Source organism: Canis aureus, chromosome 9 (assembly GCF_053574225.1).
Source record: "Canis aureus isolate CA01 chromosome 9, VMU_Caureus_v.1.0, whole genome shotgun sequence".
Classification (NCBI taxonomy): domain Eukaryota; kingdom Metazoa; phylum Chordata; class Mammalia; order Carnivora; family Canidae; genus Canis; species Canis aureus.
In genome coordinates this window covers 53,622,851-53,642,689 of record NC_135619.1, presented here as the reverse complement: position 1 = coordinate 53,642,689, position 19,839 = coordinate 53,622,851, and the positions used below count along the sequence as shown (strand labels likewise).

Genomic DNA, 19,839 nt, shown 5'->3' with positions numbered 1-19,839 from the left:
TAGACTGACCTACCATAATGTCAAAAACCAGTCCAAATATTTAGTCAGCAATTTCAGAAAATTTTGTTTCAGATCTTATTTATTTGAGACCCCATGAGAGAGAGCAAAGCAGGGGGAGGGGCAGAGCGAGAGGGAGAAGCAGACTCCTTTTTGAGCAGGGAGCTCGATTCCAGGACCCTGGGATCAGGACCTGAGCCAGAGGCAGATGCCAAACTGACTAAGCTACCCAGGCACCCTGAGAAATGTTTGTTTTAATCCATTTGTATTTTAGGGACGATGAACAAATTAGGATTAAAAATATGATTTTACATTATTATGGATACACTGTTGTCTGATAGAAGTTTCAGGGAAATGGTGACATAAAAATCAAACTCTGAAGAGGAGAATTTGAAGCTCTAAATGGCTCTAGATCTGATCTTATTTGTAAAATTATTTGCAGTGCAGTTCATTGGAATGAATATTGAAGTCCAGAAACCTAGGTTCTAGTCTCAGCTGTGCCTTATTACTTACCATGTGACGCTAAGCCAGTTACCACCTTTGTGAGAGTTGCCTGATCAAATAAAGAGAACAGTGAATATTCTACCTACTGTGAAGGAATGGTAGAATGTTAAATGAGGTGTATTGATGAGAATGTTTGAAGATGCTAATGTGTCACGAAAATACTAATAGTTAAACTTCACTTTGTACATTATTTCAAAATCTGCCAATAATACCTACTGTGACAGAATACAAAGCAAGATTTATTTTTATATTTCATACAGTTTGTTCTATGAAAATATTTTATGTTAGAAATGCATAACCAGGGCAGCAGGGGTAGCTCAGCGGTTTAGCGCCGCCTTCAGCCCAGGGCCTGATCCTGGGGACCCGGGATCGAGTCCCATGTCGGGCTTCCTGCATAGAGCCTGCTTCTCCCTCTTTCTGTGTCTCTGCTTCTGTGTGTGTGTGTGTGTCTCTCTCATGAATAAATAAATAAAAGCTTAAAAAAAAGACAAAAAAAAGACATGCAGAACCAAACATATCATGGCTGATAGAATGGAGATAGAGGAGATTGCTATCTTTTTTCCACTCCTTTTTTTTTTTTTTATTAAGATTTTATTTATTTACTCATAGAGAGAGAGAGGCAGAGACACAGGCAGAGGGAGAAGCAGGCTCCATGCAGGGAGCCCGACGCAGGACTCAATCCCAGGTCTCCAGGATCACACCCCGGGCTGCATGCGGCGCTAAACCGCTGTGCCACTGGGCTGCCCCACTCCTTTTATCTTAATATTATTTTTATTTTCCTCCTCATGATTTTCCAGGCAAACAGTGTATACAGCAGTTAGCTGAAAACACCAGGTATTTCAGGAGACGTCTGAAAGAGATGGGCTTCATCATTTATGGAAATGAAGATTCTCCAGTGGTGCCATTGATGCTCTACATGCCAGCCAAAATTGGGTATGTTCTATTGCAGATTACAGACTGTCCTCTGATTAGTCTTAAGGTTCCTGTGATATTAGACTCAGGCTTATGTATTTTGTTAGGAAAAAGTGTCTTGGCCTCATTATGTTAACCTTCATTTGCTAGAAATTCCATAGATTAAATAGTGGATTCCAGTTTTTAAAATATGTTAGCTTGTTAGTCTTTCATTAAACAAACATTGAGTTTAATGCTCTCTTCTAGGAGATTGTGATAGATCAGTGGACAGAGCACAGTAAAAATACTGGTCCCTATGGAGCTTATGTTCTTTTTTTTTTTTTTTTTTTTTTGGAGCTTATGTTCTAATGAGACAGGAGTCAGACAAACATAATAAATAAGTTATGTATTTGCTAGAAGACATTACATGTTATGGGGAGAAGTAGAGCAGGTTATGGGGGATTGAGAGGGCCCCATGGGCAGGCAGATGACAGTATTAAATGGGGTGGTGGGGGGTGAGCCTATGGAAAGGGAAGGTAACATCTGAGCTTGAAGGAGCAGAGTTAGCCATGTGGAGAAAGAAGTTCTGTGCAAAGGCCATAACACAGGAACATACTTAGCTGATTGAGGAATAGCAAGAAGGCGAGTGGAGCTGAAATGCAGTGCCCGAGGGAGAGTAGTGAGCTCTAAGGTTAGGGCATGTTATTGCATGGCTTCCCAAGGTGCAGATTACACCAGTTTCTTTGGTTTGTGCAACTAGTGTATAATGCAAAGCTTTGCCCTAGAATAGCTTCCAATGTATTTGAGAAGTCCAGATGTATAATGGAACCAGAAGACATTTGAAAAGTAATATGAAGTGAGCAAATACAGTTCTTTGCAAAATAATTGTATGAAAATTGCATCAGAAATGTCAAAGAGGGGCACCTGGATGGCTCAGTGGTTGAGTGTCTACCTTTGGTTCAGGGTGTGATCCTGGGTCCTGGGGCCAAGTCCTGTGTCAGGCTCACTGCAGAGAGCCTGCTTCTCCTTCTGCCTATGTCTCTGCCCCTCTCTCTGTGTCTCTCATGAATAAATAAACTAAATAAATCTTAAAAATAAATAAAAATTAAAAAAATAAAAAATGTAAAATAGGGGCGCCTGGGTGGCTCAATCAGTTAAGCATCTACCTTCAGCTCAGGTCTTGATCATGGGGTTGAGTCCCACTTCCAGCTCCCTGCTTGACAGGAAACATGCTTTTTCCCTCTCCCACTCGCCCTGCTTGTGTTCTCTATCAAATAAATAAAATCTTAAAAAAAAAAAAAAAAAGGAGTTATCTGCTTAGTGTAGACTCAGTAAAACTAAAACAACAACAAAAACACATCTTTTCAGATTTGTGAATTTTGACTGGATCTTTTTTTTTTTCTTTTTGACTGGATCTTAAATATAAAATTGGATAAGGATTGTTTCTCAGGTTTAATTGAACTCATTAAAGGAGCAAATATTTTTATTCATCTTTGAATTCCCAGTGCCCACCAGAGTCCCTGGCACTTAGAGGGTACTCAGTAAATGTTTATTAAAATGGATATATAGGAGAGCATATTAAAGCAGGGAACCTAGAAGTAGTAAGAAGGCAGAAAATGGGGGGAAAGGTGGACACTGAGAGAAAAAGAGTTGAGTTTTCAATAGAAAGTCATATGAGTATTTGGCATCATAGCCTTCAGAGGGAATGGAAAAAATGAACCAAAGCAGAGGTGTAGGATTTTCTCACTCTTCTTTAAATGTAATTATCATAAATAAACAAAGAGTTGTCTGGTCTGGAGGACTTAATCTAGAACTATTTCTTTGGAGGGGACTGTGTCTAACCAATTCTACACAGGTGAAACTAACTGTATACATTAAAATAAAGATTTAGAGAGATTAAGGTGAACAGGAATAAAGAACTAACTAGACCATTTGGGAGGGTGTCCTGAAGACACAGACCTTCCTCAGGGCCAGAGGAAGTACTAGAAAGAGTGGGGAAAGGCTGGCACTTACGTAATTAGTTACTGGGATAACCAAAACATGGGGTATTTCTTATTCTCAAACTAATGCTTTAAAATGCTAAAGGAAGGGGTGGGTACCTGGCTGGCTCAGTCAGAAGAGCATGCGACTCTTGATCTCATGGTTGAGTTCAAGCCCCGTGTTGAGTGTAGAGATTAAATAAACTAAAAGTTAAAATGCTAAGGGAATAGTCAAGAAAGGAATATGGTAGGTCCTAACATAATTAGCAAATGAAATTTACGTGAAAGTTAGAATTGTGTTATTTAGACAAGATACAGATGTGGAGTATAAGGTCATGTGCCACAGTTTGGCTTGGGGTGAAGAGTTAAACGAGATTTGTGTAGTCTGGGCCGTCAGCTGAAGCCTGGGAATGAGTTTGCTTCACAGACACTAAAGGAAACCCTAAATACCAAAGGCAGCTTAACACTCAAGTTGATCAAAGAAATAAATAGCCTTTGGGATACCTGGCTGGCTCAGAGGAGTGTGTGACTGTTGATCTCAGGATGGTGAGTTCAAGTCCCACATTGGGTATAGAGATCACCTAAATAAATACATAAACTTAGGAGAAAGAAAAGAAGTGCCTGGTCTGGAGGGCTAAAACTAGTTGGCCATTCTGCCAGTAGAAAGATATCCATGTTACAGCAGATCCTCTGCATTCTTCATCTTAAGAATTGTTTAAACTGCCAAACCTAATACTTTCAAAGACAGAGTTTTAAACTCAATTCATTTTGAAGCCTCTGAACCACTCTTATGTGTCAGGAAAACTTTAAGGCTATAACTGTAAATTAGTTTAGACAAGCTCTATTAAAAAGCAGTCTCTGACAACTATATTCTTTATCTTTGTGAAGGAAACCATTTGGGAGAAGATCACTTTAGGACTGAATTGAAGTTATTCATAACCTGGCAGTTACTTGGGTTTTTTTTTTTTTTTTTTTTAAGATTGATTTATCCGTTTTAGAATGAATGAGAGCAAATGGGCTGGGGGAAGGGGCAGGGGAGCAGAGAGAGAGGGAGATGAGCAGACTCCCCACTGAGCACAAAGCCCACTGCTATGCTGGGCTCATCCCAGGACCTTGAGATCATGACCTGAGCCCAAATCAAGAGTCAGTTGCCTAACCGACTGAGCCACTCTGGCAGTTTTAACTTGAAAAGAAGTTAGAGGAAATTCCTAATAGAAGTCCCCAATGTCTTATCACCTAAGAGTTTAAATCATTCAGGACCACAAGACCTTCATGCTGTGGTTTATTACTCTTCCGGGTTTCTTTTTTTTCTTTTTCTTTTTTTTTTTTTTTTTTTTTTTTAATTTATTTATGATAGTCACACACAGAGAGAGAGAGAGAGAGAGGCAGAGAGAGAGGCAGAGGGAGAAGCAGGCTCCATGCACCGGGAGCCCGACATAGGATTCAATCCCGGGTCTCCAGGATCGCGCCCTGGGCCAAAGGCAGGCGCTAAACCGCTGCGCCACCCAGGGATCCCTCTTCCGGGTTTCTTTACCCTGTTTTCCCCTCACAGCGCTTTTGGACGGGAGATGCTGAAGCGGAATATCGGTGTAGTTGTGGTGGGATTTCCTGCTACTCCAATTATTGAGTCCAGAGCCAGGTTTTGCCTGTCAGCAGCTCATACCAAAGAAATCCTTGATACTGTAAGTAGATACTTTCACTTGATATAAATATACCTGTATAAATATACATTTATATAAATATCAAATGAAATTGATCATCTGTTGATCCTGAAGTTCTTTGAGCATCTAAGATATTAACTGGTTAAATAGAGAACAGAGTATACAATGCTGCTTAAATCATTGCTGTTTACAAAAAAATTGCAAAGCCATTAGCATTGCCCACTAGACCTTGTGTTATTAGGGTTCTGAGGAGTTTCTGGCTTTATCTTGTTCCACTCTCTCCCTTATTATGGCCTCTACAACTGTATAACTCTCCTTGTTCTCTAGCTGTTTCTACTGTAAGCCTTCTTGTATGTTGTCCTGTCTCTCTGTAGAATATTCTCTTTTGAACCCCCTCTCTCTTTTGCCTGCCTGACTCCTACTGATTTTTCACATCTCCATTCAAAGGAAACTTGCCCAAAGGAATTCCTCAATCCTCTTGCTTGGTATTTCCTTGGAATCTTAAGATTCCCCCTTAGTAAATCCTTCCTACCTGGAATTATTTAATGGCAGTCTTCTCCATTGTATAAAGCTTGAGAGCAGGGACTAAGTCTCTTTTGCTTTTCTATATCTCCAGAACCTACCTTGTAATAACGGCTCATAGTAATAATAAGGCACATGATAACAGCTCATAATTACAGAATTGAATTATGGTCTTAATTTATTCTTATCTTGTGATATTCTGTTAACATGCTATTATTTCATATCGAAGACTTCAGACATGAAATAAGTAATTCTTTCTGGGAGTTTATTGAACTCTAGAACATAATATTTACATAAAATTATGGTTGATCTTGAACAATACCCGGAATGGGGTGCAGGGTGGTTAGGGGCACTAACACACACCATCCCAGGGTCAAAAATCCACATGTAACTTTTGCCTCCCCCAAAACTTAAGTACTGCTGTCAACTGGAAGCCTCACTGATAACACAAACTGGCACTTAACATGTATTTTGTAAGTTATATGTATTATGTACTATATTCTTATAATAAAGCTAAAATAAAATATTATTAAGATCGTAGGGAAAAGACATTTATAGTACTGTATTTATTGGAAAAAAAATCACATATAAGTGGACCCACACACAGTTCAAACCCTCGTCGTTCACAGGTCAGCTGCAGTTGCTAAAAGTATTCCATTAATTCATTGGAAAGCTAATCTTGAATATTATGAGTACATGTTTTTAAGAGTTCTTTGTAGCAATTTATTTGAAATTTTTAAATTTCTGAGCAGCTGAAGACTAATTCTTCTTCCCTATTTCTATATAACAAAATTTCCACAAGTATGAATATATTTTTAATCAAATTCCAATACTGGGAAATTGGGTTCCGTTTATTATTGATACTGTGTCTTTTTTCTTTATTTTGATTGTTCTTTTCAGATTTTTTCAATAGATTTTCCCATTCCTCAGAAATCTTACTGCCGAATTTCTGCATTGATTCTTTTTTTAACCCTACTGATAACAGCTTTTCTTTCATTCTCTTCTATTTATATTTAAAGTTTGACTTGTCTTTGAAAAAACATCTGTGTCATTATAAGCAATGGCTATAGTGATACACTGTGTCTTCTGAAAACAGCTTTGACTCTGGAGGACTATACACATTCATGAAAGAATTTAACCAAGATATTGAAGTAGATTTCTGTTGCCAATAAATATATTTGCCAATTGAGAGTTCTCATCATTTTCGTAAGATCCACTTATGGAATTGTTTGCTTTTGCTTCCCATTTAGTTTTTCTTGAAGCATAAAGTACATTTTTTTTGAAAGCATAGATTTCTTGAAGTCATTTTGTCCTGCACTGTTTTATGGAGGTAAACATGAGCATTATGAAGTACAAATGAATTTTTGTTTAGTAATGAACCATGTGACATGGTTACATAGAAATGAAAATTCACACACAGAAACCAAAACCAATCTGCTAGAGCTAATAAATAAACATAATTAGCAAAGTTTCAGGGTTAAAGATCAATACAAAAATTAGTATGTTTCTATATGCCAGCAGTGAAGAAACAAGAATTAAGAAAATTTAATTTGTGCTAGCATTCAAAAGAATAAAATACCCAGGAATAAATTTAACCAAGGAGATGAAAGACTTGTATACTGAAAACTATAAAACTATGTAGATCTAGTGCAATGCCTATCAAAATTCCAGTGGCCTTTTTAGCAGAAATGGAAAAGCTGATCCTTGAGTTTATATGGAACTGTAAGGGACCCCAAATAGCCAAAATAGTTCAGAGAGAGAAAGTCTAAGTTGGAGGAGTCAGACTCCCCAGGATTGAAAATTACAACAAAGCTACGGCAATTGGGATGCCTGGGTGGCTCAGCAGTTGAGCGTCTGCCTTCTGCTCAAGGCGTGATCCTGGGATCCGGGATCGAGTCCCACATCGTGCTTGTTGCAGGGAGTCTGCTTCTCCCTCTGCCTGTGTCTCTGCCTCTCTCCCTCTCTGTGTCTCTCCTGAATAAATAAATAAAATCTTAAACCCAAAGATACGGCAATTAAAGCAATGGTGGAAGAGGATTGAGAGTCCATAAATACACCCAAGCATCTATGGCTAATTGATTTTCTACAAGAGAGCCCAGACTGGTTAATGAGGAAAGAATAGTCTCTTCAACAAATGGTACCAGACAACTGGATCACCACAGGAAAAGGAATGAAGTTGGACCCCTACAACCCGGATGAACCTTGAGGACATTATGCTAAGTAAAAGAAGCCAGGCATGAAAAACCACATTATGAAATGTCCAGAATAGGCAAATCCATAGGGTCAGAAACTAGATTGATGGTTGTCAGGGCCTGGAGAAGGCAGGGATGAGGATGTGAACGTGGGGTTTCTTTTTTGAGGTGATAATACTTTAAGATTAGATAAGAAGCAGTGAATTGTACACTTTAAAAAGGTGACTTTAAAAAAATAAAATAAAATAAAATATGGGACAGCCCCCGTGGCGCAGCGGTTTAGCGCTGCCTGCAGCCCAGGGCGTGATCCTGGAGACCCGGGATCAAGTCCCACATCGGGCTCCCTGCATGGTGCCTGCTTCTCCCTCTGCCTGTGTCTCTGCCTCTCTCTCTCTCTCTCTAGCTGTGTCTCTGTGAATAAATAAATTAAAAAATCTTTAAAAAAAATAAAATAAAAAGGTGACTTTAATGGCATATGAATTGTATCAAATAAAACTTATTTTTTAAAATGAGAAAGGCAGGGTTACCGATCAGCTCCAGGGACAGCTGTTCTAGAATATTCTTTTATTCAAGGACCAAACTCAACTCTATGATTTATATGTTTTTCCCTAAGAACCCATCTCACCCTATGATCCAGCAGTTGAGTATAGATGATTTGCTAATGGATGGTGATACTTGTAACTGTCCCTTATTCCTCCCCTAACCAGGTGACCTACGTAACAGCAAACTAGCAGTTTCTAGTTATGGTTTTATGTAAATAAAACCTATTTATCTGAAATGTTTGGTGTAGGATCAGAGGAAATCATGGAATTTAGATCCCTTTGGGCTACTGGGAGTTTTTTTTCTGTCTATTCCTTTTCTTTTTTACATTGATGAAAAAAATATTCTGAAGTCAGAATTCATAAATGTCTTTTACTTGGTGATCTTAGTAAGTCATGTTGTTTTAAATTAACAAATCCTATATCAGAGGTCAGGGGGATAAATGACTAATGGGTTCTCCTAGCTGAAATTCAATCTTAAATTGTTTCAGTTTTCTCAAGATACCACTGTTCTGAAAGCTGAGGACTGAGGTCCAGCTCTTAATTTGCTTTCTCTATTTTCCACATTTCGAATGAAGACTTTTTTTCTTCTGCTAGAATAAATAAGGGATACTATTTATTCATGGGATTTTTCTCTCTACAAACACTGATTTTTTAAGTTAAATTTAGGGGCTCTTGGTGGCTCAGTCAGTTAAGCATCCAACTCTTGATTTTGGCTCAGGTCTTGATCTCAGGATTGTGAGATTGAGCCCCACATCTGGCTCCACATTCAGTGGGGAGTCTGCTTGGGATTCTCTCTCTCCCTGCCCCTCTTCCTGCTCATACTCTCTCTTTCTCTCTGAAATAAATAAAAATACAATCTTTTTAAAAATATAAATTTAAGAACAAGTAAATATACCTTTTACTAATATTTAGCTGACTCCCTTTTATGACGTAGAAGGTATATATTTTCATATGAAATTTTAACTGTAATAGTGGACAGAAGATGTGTGCGGCATGATGGGAATTTGGAGAGTCACACTTTGGCAGCTACTGCCCACCTTACCATTTCCTGGTCTAATGAGACGTCCTGTCTGCAAAGCTAAGGCCCTTCACCCCAAGTTTGTTACTGGATCCACTGGGTACCTACCATTCACAGGCACTTGGGGAGAGAATACGAGGGCTAGAGAGCATTCTGTGACATGCCTGAGGTGGTTTTAGTGAAAAGCCCAGAGCCTAGTATTACAGAATTTTTGTAGTCTTCTTTGGATTTCTCTGAGAAGTATCTGGGGCCTCAAGCTTCCATATCCTTCTGTTAGAGTGTTCCTAAGAAATCACAAACACATATCCACTTCCCATATTAGGGTCCTCTGTTCTGACTCTCTGTGCCATTTTTTGGAAAGGTTAACTGTGAACTGATTGATGTAGCAATCAGGAAGAGACTTTGCATAACTTGTTTTAATGTTTGAATTTTTTATGAAAAACAAAAGAGCAAATTTTTTTAAAAGAAAAAGTTAAATTGAGATAGTTTTGACGGGAAGAAAAGATCTCTTCAAGATTAGGATTTTAGAGTTCAAACTCATGCCTGAGTTTAAGTCCTGGCTCTGTCCATTCTTGCTGCCTCATCTACTCTCTGTACATTACCTACCCAGAGTCTCCTAATGGCTTCCCCTTTTTCTTACTAAGTCTGATCAGCAGTTCACTTTGGGAGCTCTCTTCATCTTGCATTTAGAAAGCATCTCAGCGCACACTTCCCATTGGTTTTCTTGTAGCATGATGATAGAATCAGCAAGTACTACAGTATGAGGGGACAAGTGACAGTGGTAGCCAGCCTGGCAAGTTCAGGGTGGATACTCCTCTACCAAGCGTGATGTACTTTGATGATTTATACCCTTTATCCTGCTTCACTGCTATTCACAACCCATTATTCATGACCAGCCTGACTTTCTTGCTCAAAAAGCGGTCTTTCCGCAGCTGTCCTGTAGTTAGATCAGAGTTAATGCACTAGACACAAACAGTTCCACCAGAGGATAATCTTGCCGTGAACATTTTTAGGAAATTAAAGCACCAGGCATGCCTGTATCCTCTTGGCTCTGACTGACCTCTGCTTTTATATATTTTAGGCTTTAAAGGAGATAGACGAAGTTGGGGACCTATTGCAACTGAAGTATTCCCGTCATCGGTTGGTGCCTCTACTAGACAGGCCTTTTGATGAGACTACGTATGAAGAAACAGAAGACTGAGCCTTTTTGGTGCTCCCTTGGAGGAACTCACCCTCACTCAGTACAGTGTGTGGCCTTTCTGAGCCAGTTCCAGGAACCATACTTCTGTGGCCATCTCACATGAAAGACATTTCCTCAACTACTGATGGTGGCCACCTCGCTCTAAATGGCATTTTGTAAATAGTAAAAAAACAAAAAAAAACAAAACAAAAAACAAAAACTGCTTCACATTCTTCCTTTGCTACATTTCACCTTACAAAGAAAAAAAAAAAAAAAGGTGACCCAGTCTACTTTTTTGTCCATTAAAAATGTTTTATTTTTTAACTCTTCTTGTGAAATCACACTGACCCTAGCCTGGCCCTGGCTAACCACGTGGGCCATTACCTTCTCCCTGCCGCCTGCAGACTTGGCCCCTCCAAAGCTCCCACTGGCCCCGGCACTGCAGCCTTGAGACTCATACAGCCCTCCTCCCCAAGGAGCAAGTGCCTTCCACTTACTTCCAATCCAGATCTCAGAGGCTACCAACCTTGGAATCCTTACTAAACCAGTCAACCAAAGTGTTCTCCCTTTCGTTTGAAGTTTAGCTGTTGACGGAAAACAGTAAATACTAGCATTGCTAAAAACTGCCCCTCATCATGGAACTTCCCCTGGCCAGGAGCCGACCAAGGTTTGGTCTTGTTCTGGTCACCAGGTGATTTCTTCCTTCCCCATCAAATATCTATGATGATCACTGTCTGAGGGGAATGCCCAATTTCTGAGTTCTCTCCAAGCTCTAAACTAACACTTCCACCTGCCATTTAAAATACTTAAGTTGTTCATAAAGCACCCACATCCCACCTTGGTCGGACCTTCGTGGTGAAGCTGACTCACACCTCACTGCATGTCCTGTGTCCACAGCTGCTTAGCAGGGTGACCTGCAGTCCTGCAGGGGTGAGAGGGTTGGGGCAGTGTGAACTGGCAGGATGTCCATGCTTGGTTCTTACTCTTCCCTGCTTTTCAAAATTATGACAGCCTCAGCCTGGGTCTGGGTCCAGATTAGGATTTAAACTGATAAAGGAAAATGTTGGTAAATCCTCTGCTCAGAAATCATTTGCCATGTTCCTATTTAAGGATTAAAGATATTAACTTACCCTTTTTAGAAGCTGACCCATTTAAATATTATTCTTCTGAGTGCTAGTTCTCTTTTACTCTTAACATCCTAAAACGATTCTAATCTGGCATCTGGGGTTTAGGGTTTCTTTTTTCTTTCTTTTTTCTCTCCCCCTGAGAAATTTTGAATACCTATGTCTTTGCCAAACTGGGATCCTCTAGTTTGACTCTTTTCATGCCAGGTAAGGGGACTTCTTTCAGAGAGCTTTATACTGCTTGACCAAAGAACAAATCTGAAAACCACCATGTTAAAGCTCTTCCTTTTTTCTGTTGACCAAAGCTTAAATGAAGAGAACTTTTGACTTTATTATACCCAAGATCAGCTTGTCTTCTAGTAGTTATCGAGTAATATGGGGGAAGGATCGGGCAAAAAATGGAACAACACTGTGTAAAAGTAGTTTTGCATGTCTCTGTTTTTGAGATCACTCCTTGTATTGATAGAAATTATCAGTCCAAATTCTCCTGGGCTTCTTGTCATCAGCTGTGGTGTTTGTGCAGACACATGTAGTGGACGATGGAAGCAATAGGATTGTTGGTGAAGTTTTGCTTTCATGTCTTAAGTCACCTTTGGTCACTCTCAGCATCTGAGAGCTTTCAGCCTTTGAAATATTCCAAGGTTGTGTTTTGCTTTTTTAGAGAATAGAAAAGAGTGAATAAAAGAAGCAAGTAGAAATTCAGGGACTATTATTTAGCATACACAAGTTGAAGTAAAAAAGAGATTGTGGTAACTAAGTAGTCCTGTAGAAGAAATACATTGCTAACCTTTACATCTAGTTCCTCACCATAGAACCTCACTAGAACATCAGATAGCTTTCGCATTGCAGTTATTCGTCAAATGGTGTAGGGTTTGCAAAAGTCACAAACTTCAAGCAATGAACTTACCTGCTACTCTTTTTATTTTGACTTGCATGAAGTCGCTGCAATTTAAAATGTCAGTATGGGCATTTAAATACATACGTATGTGTATATATATATATATATATTACTTTGCTGGTGCAAAGTTATGTCAGAGTAGATGTTAAGTTACAAATTTATTTTGAAGAGACAAAACTGTGATCCACCCAGGACCTCTGCTTTCTAGAGGACAAAATGTTATACATGCTGGTTGTCTCTTCTTGGAAACTGTAAATAAATCTAGAGTCCAGTCATATCACAAGTATCATTTAACCAAGCACTTGGGGAAATACAGGTGTATATAAATACAGTTATTGGCAATGAGTAGACGTAAGTGTTGTTTAGTGCATGGTTTAACACAGCCTGATTCACAAATCTGATGGGATGCAAACAGGAGTCAGCTAACGGTTACTACCAAAGGTGATAATCAGAGTCAACAGAGATGTGACTAATCCTTACCATTTTTTTCTCATCCCTCTTTCTATTTAGCATTGCCTTTATCCATTTCAGGTTTATAAGACCTTTTTCTGCAGATCACATCAGAAACCAGGACGTTTATACCCAGGAGACATCAGAATCACAAAGAATGGATCAAGAGGCATTGGCAGATTCTCCTCCCACCTTTATTTTAGAAGTTTTACCCTAGAACATGGCATACACTCTACAGCAAGTAAATATTGAAAGAGTATATTCAGGGATGGAGTCTTTGGAGCACTTTCACTTTTTGCTTTGCTCTGGAAAATTTCTTCCCTTTAAAAATCATCTTAGTTTCCAGAACCTCTCACCATACTGCTTGCTTGTTTGAGGAACTTGGCATCTTAGTCCTATGGTTACTGTCTTAAACTTTCTTGATACGGTGAGTACTTCAGATGGTCAAAACACGCTTCTTCCTGAAGCAGTCAGAAGGAATAGAAATACCCTATGACTGCTAAGGGCTGTGTGTTTGCTTAATGCCCTTTCAGAAGCCCAGGAATGGAATATTGTGCCAATGCTTTGTCTCTCATCATAATCCCTCCATCTAAGGGTATTCGGCCTTTCTTTCTGTAACTTCCAATTCTTGATTTTTAGAATTTCAACTCCAGAGAAAACCTATATGGTGGTGCTGTTTGGAGGATCACTAGATCAGATACCCTGTCTTTGGACACTCAGCCTTACATTTCAGGAGTCCGGAAACTTCTTTCTTCCCTACTTGAGGGAGCCTTTATCTGAGTTTGTTATGACTAGTACAGTCTAGCTGAATTTTGTAGTATGCTTTGCTTCATTTCTGTTAGTGAAAACCAGGAGGAAAAATGGCTCACATGGAGAGATTTCCTGGCTCCTCAGCGAAGGGGAAAAACGAGATGCCATCTCCCACTATCTCCCTGTTTCTCTGCCTACCCTGTTCCCTTTCCTAATTGATGAGGCTCTCTGGCCCCTATTCATGCTGGATTGGGAAATAGCACAGGACTGCTAGTCGTGCCATAGGCAGTGAAGAAGAATTTGGGTAATTCTTGTAAGAATTTGTAGGGATGAGGCAAAGCTACCTACAGATGATTAAATACAACTGACTGGCTCTAGGTTCTCTTGTATAAAGAACTGCTGTGACCTAATTCCCAGGATGTTTTTCCTGGTGTTCTACATAAGCCAAGATGGGCTTTAATCTCGCTTGACTCCAACCCATGTGGTTAGCAAAGGGGAAAGAGCATAGCGCTTTTCCTTCTGAATGTCTATCTTTGTAAAGATCAGAACTGTTAAGCCTTTCACACAGGTAAACTCAGCATAGACCAGAGGGGCCATGAAGAGGAAGTTAGGAAAATCAAATGATTCTTCTTGGCTATTGAGCTGCTACTTGCTTCATTGCAGCCTCAGTACCTAAAGAGATGCTGCTACCTGCTTAACATGGAAGCTCAGTGCCCAGCAGGCATCTTAATCTATTAAGTCAGTTAATCAAAATACCTTCCACAGGGAGAAAAGCAGATCTTACTCTCTCAGCTTTATCCACAGGAAATGTAGTGTTTAGGCTCCTACCCAATTACCATGTACCCAGATACCTAATTAGAAGGCTGGCTTCCTGCCTTACCATACAGAAGAAATGCTAGGACTAGCCAGTGATCCTTTTGCTTTTAATTGTATGGAAAACGTTGCCCCTTTTGTCATTTCCAGTGACTTCTGTCTTCCAAGCACCTTTTGCTATAGATTCAGTCTTTTGGGGGAGAGGGGGTGGTGGTGCAAAGGAGTTAGCTTGTGGATGGACTTACTGAAGTATATTCTAGTTCTGTGAGTCTGGAGATATTCCCAGCCTACCCTTGGGAGTGGCTGGATGGGAGAGTTGTGGGCATTGTCTTGTTTACTACATAGTACACACAATGGATGGCCTTGAACTGTGACTCTTTCTGTATGATGAGTTCTAGTAAACTGACCCTAAAGAATGCAATGGTTCTTACACTGCGGTTATGCGTTTTTGATGAAGCAATACCCAAAGTTTTGTTCCTTTGGAGTTGTGGGGAAACTAAGTGAAAGGTAAAGACAAAATCGCACCCTGATGTGCTAGGTGATCTATTTGCCTTGTTGCCATCTCCATGGATAAGTGATCCCTCCGTGCACCAGGAACCTTGAGTCCATTCAAAGTCTGCTTTTCCCAACAGTTCCTCAGGTTTCTTGTGTGAAGCTCCATCACCCCGCGTGGGCCTGCCAGGGGAATATGGGACATACTCCTGACTGAGGTGGAGTGGTGATTTGTCTTCACCCTTCACATTAGGTCATGTCACCTCAGTGATGTTAAACCAATGGTTGAGTCGATAAAAAGCATCCTTGGTGGTTCTTTACAGGATCCTTGGTGAAATCCCTGTGTCAGTTCAACCAGCATCAGCCAGCATGCCCACACAGTCTTGATGATCCCTCTCTGTATAATGGTAGCAAATGTTAAGAGAAGGGGGAAAGATAATAAGTATAGAGAAATTGTGTATGGGGAGCTGAGATCTTATTTTGTTGGCCTTTATTTTTACATTGACCAATTTGCCTGTAAACTGGACTTTGCAAGAGGTGCAGTGATAATCCCTCTCCATTGCTGTGATGCTTATAATCTGAGAAAGTGAGAGGGGGAAATGTAAATTTAAAAATCTTAAATTTTAGTCATGTGTTAAAATGTCACCTTCTCTCTTTCTCCCTTACCCTTGCTTTCCTTCTTTGCCAGATGATTTATTTTTTTTTACCTTGTTGGATGACTGTGAATCTATAAATAATGGGATGGGCTAGGTGTATCAGTTTGCGACCACATGTTAAGAACTGAAGGGGAACTTCTCAAGATGACTTAAGAATCATCCCATGCAAATATATTGTTTTGCCCCAAATAAACTATTCAGAACGCTAACTCTGCCTTTATTCATTCAACCAGTAAATATTGAGTGCTGTTTCCATGCCGGGCTCTGAACTGAGCATTACCAATACCAGCAAGAAACAAACAGTAAACAAATAAGCATATGGACACATATGTCATTTTACAAACTGGTGAGTGCTGTGAAGGAAAAATAAAGAACATGATAAAAACATGTAACTAGTATGTGGTTTAGACAGAGGTGACAGAGGAAACTTTTCTAAGACATGGACGATCCAAAAGAAAATGTGGCTAATCCTCTGAACAAAGGGGAAGATGAGAAAGGGGGCTGGCGAGGAGGGGGCAGAGGCTTACTTCTCTGGGCTGTCGGCGTGAGGAGTTGTCTTACACAGTGGAGAAAATCAGTGAAGGATTTCAAGTATTGAAAAAGATCCCTAGTGCGCTTTTATGGTAGACGATGGCAAATTGGTAAAAGGTATATGGAAATGCAAAGGACCTAGAATAGCCAAAACCATTTTGAAAGAGAAACTGTACTACCTGATTTCAAAGCTTTCTACCAAGACTGCATTTGGCATTAGAACAAATAGAACATAATAAGACATACAGAACAAATAAGACATCATAGTCCAGAAATAATGCTCGCTTCAGCAGCACATATACTAAAATTAGAATCATACAGAGAAGCATGGCCCCTATGCAAGGATGACATGCAAATTCATGAAGCGTTCCATATTTCTGAGAAACAGAATTGTTGAACCACTATATTGTACACCTGAAACTAATGTAACACTGTATGTTAACATACTAGAATAAACATAAAAATAGTCCAGAAATAGACCCATCACATGTATATGGTTAGCCACTTTTTTTTTTTTTTTAAGGATTTTATTTATTTATTTTTGAGAGAGCACGGCAGAGGGAGAAGCAGGCTCCATGCCGGACTCGATCCCAGGACTCCAGGATCACGCCCTGGGCGTGGGCTAAACCTTTGAGCCACCCAGGGATCCCTGATTTTTCTTTTTTAATTTAGTTGGAAGAGAGAGCACAAGCAGGAGGAGAGGCAGGAGAAGCAGACTCCACCGAGTGGGGAGCCCCCCATGGGTCTTGATCCCAGGACCTGGAGGTGATCATGACCAGAGCCGAAGGCAGACACTCAACCATCTGAGCCACCCAGGTGTCCCTGGTTAGTTGATTTTTGACAAAGTGCCAAGTTAATTCAGCAGGGAAAGTACTGAGCTTCAAATGAGCTTCAATCTTTACCTAATATCATGTACAGTAATTAATTCAAACCATAGATCTGAACATAAAAATGATAAAACTTCCAAGAGAAAAATATAAAAGAAAATCTGTTTCTTTGGATGAGGAAACAATTTCTTAGAACACAAAAAGCATGGCTCAAGGGACGCCTGGGTGGCTCAGCGGTTGAGCACCTGCCTTTGGCTCAGGGCGTGATCCCGGATTCCTGGGTTTGAGTCCCACATTGGGCTCCTTGCATGAAGCCTGCTTCTCCTCCCTCTGCCTGTATCTCTGCTCTCTCTGTGTGTCTCTCATAAATAAATAAAACCTTAAAAAAAGAAAAACATGGCTCAAAACTATTGATAAGCTGTACTTTATCAAAATGAAAACTTTAAGACTCAATAAAAGGAAAATGCAAACTCCAGACTAGGATAAAACATCCACAGTATATATCTAGCAAAGGCTTTTTATCCAGAGTATAGAAAGAACCCTTTAAACTCAGTAAAGCAAGACTATTCACTAAAAAAATAAGCAGAAGATTTGAATCTTTTTTAAAGATATTTTTTTGGTGGGGAGTGGAGGTGACCGGGTGGCTCAGTCAGTGAAATGTCTCCCTTCAGCTCAGGTCATGATCTTAGGATCCTGGGATCGAGTCCCTAGTAGCACTGGGCTCCCGCTCAGCTGGGGGTCTGTTTCTCCCTCTCCCTCTGCCCCTACGCAACCCCCCTCCCCATTCACGCTTGTGCTCTCTCTCAAATAAACAAAACCTTTAAAATGTTTTAATTTTGTATTTTTAAAAGATAGTATCTATCTGGGAGGGCGTACATGCGCACATGTGCGAGGAGAGGAGCAGAGGGGGAGGGAGAGGGACAAGCAGAATGTGCTGAGCAGAGAGCCTGATGTGGAACTTCAATCCCAGGACCCTGAGACCATGACCTGAGCCTAAACTGAGTCAGATGCTCAACCAACTGAGCCACCCAGACGCTTGCAAAGATTTAATTTTTAAGTAATCTCTACTCCCAACATGGGACTTGAATTCACAACCGTTAGATCAATAGTCGGGCACTCTGAGTCAGCCAGGTGACCCAGAAGATTTTTTTTTAATATTTTATTTATTTATTCATGAGAGACACAAAGAGGCAGAGACACAAGCAGAGGGAGAAGCAGGCTCCATGCAGGGAGCCGGACGTGGGACTCGATCCCTGGTCTCCAGGATCATGCCCTGGGCTGAAGGCAGGCGCTAAACCGCTGAGCCATCCAGGTGTCCCGACCCAGAAGATTTGAACAAGCTCCTCACAAAGGAAGATACACTAATGGCCAAAAAAGCACATAGAAAAATGTTCAACATCTCTGGTTGTTGGGGAATGCAAATTAAAACTACAATAAGACTCCACCACTCATCCACCCACTAGAATGGCTACATTTAAAAAGAATTACAAACAAAATAAATGAAAAGGGATCCCTGGGTGGTGCAGTGGTTTAGCGCCTGCCTTTGGCCCAGGGCGCGATCCTGGAGACCCGGCATCGAATCCCACGTCGGGCTCCCGGTGCATGGAGCCTGCTTCTCCCTCTGCCTATGTCTCTGCCTCTCTCTCTCTCTCTCTCTCTCTGTGACTATCATAAATAAATAAAAATGTAAAAAAAATTTTAATAAAAAAAATAAATGAAAAGTAAAAATAAATAAAAATGAAAAGAATTACAATACCAAGTGTTGACAAAGATGTGGGAATGCAGAGTGCACAGCCATTTGAGAAAACAATTTGGCAGTTTTTTGGCAGCAGTTTCACTCACCTAAGAGAACTGAAAGCATGTGCACACTGGCACTTGAATATTCACAGATGCTTTATTCATAATAATCCTTAACTAGAAACAATCCAAATGCCACCACTGTGAATGGATAAGCAAGCTGTAGTATGTTGATGGAATTACTCAGCAGTGAAGAAGGAATGGCTGGTACCTACAACCATATAAATGAATCTTAACATGCTCAAATAAAGAAGCCAAACACAAAAGAATCCATAAGTATAATTCTATTAATATGGAAATCTAGAAAGTCAAAACTAACCTACAGTGATAGAGTGGAGAAGTGGTTGCTGGGAGCCAAGATTGGGGAGGTAGGAATTGACTGGGTATAACAAGACTGTTAGAACATAATTCTCAAAAAATCATGACTCCATTACAGATATAAAAATGAACATAAGTCAAAGATTTTATTTGACTCATGAATAAGGAAACTGATAAGGATACGACAACCAACCAAAGGAGATACTAAAAAACAAGAACATTTATAGATCAGGAATATTGAAACGAACATGCAAATAAAGGTAGAACTGGTTTCTTCCACACTGGGAGGTCAAATGAACCTCTAGAGGACAGGATATCACTTGCATTTCTTTTTTGTTTGTTTGTTTTTTGTTTTTAAGATTTTCTTTCTTTCTTTCTTTCTTTCTTTCTTTCTTTCTTTCATTTTTATTTTATTTATTTAATTGTGAGAGACACACAGAGAGAAGCAGAGACATAGGCAGAGGGGGAAGCAGGCTCCCTGAGAGGAACCCGATGCAGGGCTTGATCCCAGGACTCTGAGATCACTACCTGAGCCAAAGGCAGACGCTCAACCACTGAGCCAACCAGGTGCCCCCATCACTTGCATTTCTTAAAGACAATAATGATTTTACTTCGCTATTCTTACCAGCAACCTCCAGAGTTGTAAAATAGCTCAAAGAATGGAAGACTAGAATCAGATTAACTCAGAAAGATGTAT

The 19,839-nt window shown here is 40.1% G+C and overlaps 1 protein-coding gene and 1 non-coding gene across 4 annotated transcripts in view; both read left to right on the top strand.

Moving 5' to 3' along the window:
- SPTLC2 (serine palmitoyltransferase long chain base subunit 2) overlaps positions 1-15,878 on the top strand; it is a 109,971-nt gene extending 94,093 nt beyond the window's left edge. The window contains exons 10-12 of one of the 3 annotated variants that reach the window (XM_077910167.1): positions 1,299-1,434; positions 4,924-5,053; positions 10,388-15,878. In XM_077910167.1, coding sequence (XP_077766293.1) covers positions 1,299-1,434; positions 4,924-5,053; positions 10,388-10,507 — 386 coding nt within the window. In that variant the 3' untranslated portion in view covers positions 10,508-15,878. The remainder of the gene's footprint in view (positions 1-1,298; positions 1,435-4,923; positions 5,054-10,387) is intronic. The other 2 variants (XM_077910168.1, XM_077910169.1) reach the window with 2 other exon arrangements.
- Positions 15,879-16,477: 599 nt separating this feature from the next.
- On the top strand, positions 16,478-16,579 carry LOC144321374 (U6 spliceosomal RNA). The gene has a single exon (XR_013387042.1). It is a non-coding gene; the product is annotated as a U6 spliceosomal RNA (small nuclear RNA).
- Positions 16,580-19,839: the final 3,260 nt, after the last annotated feature.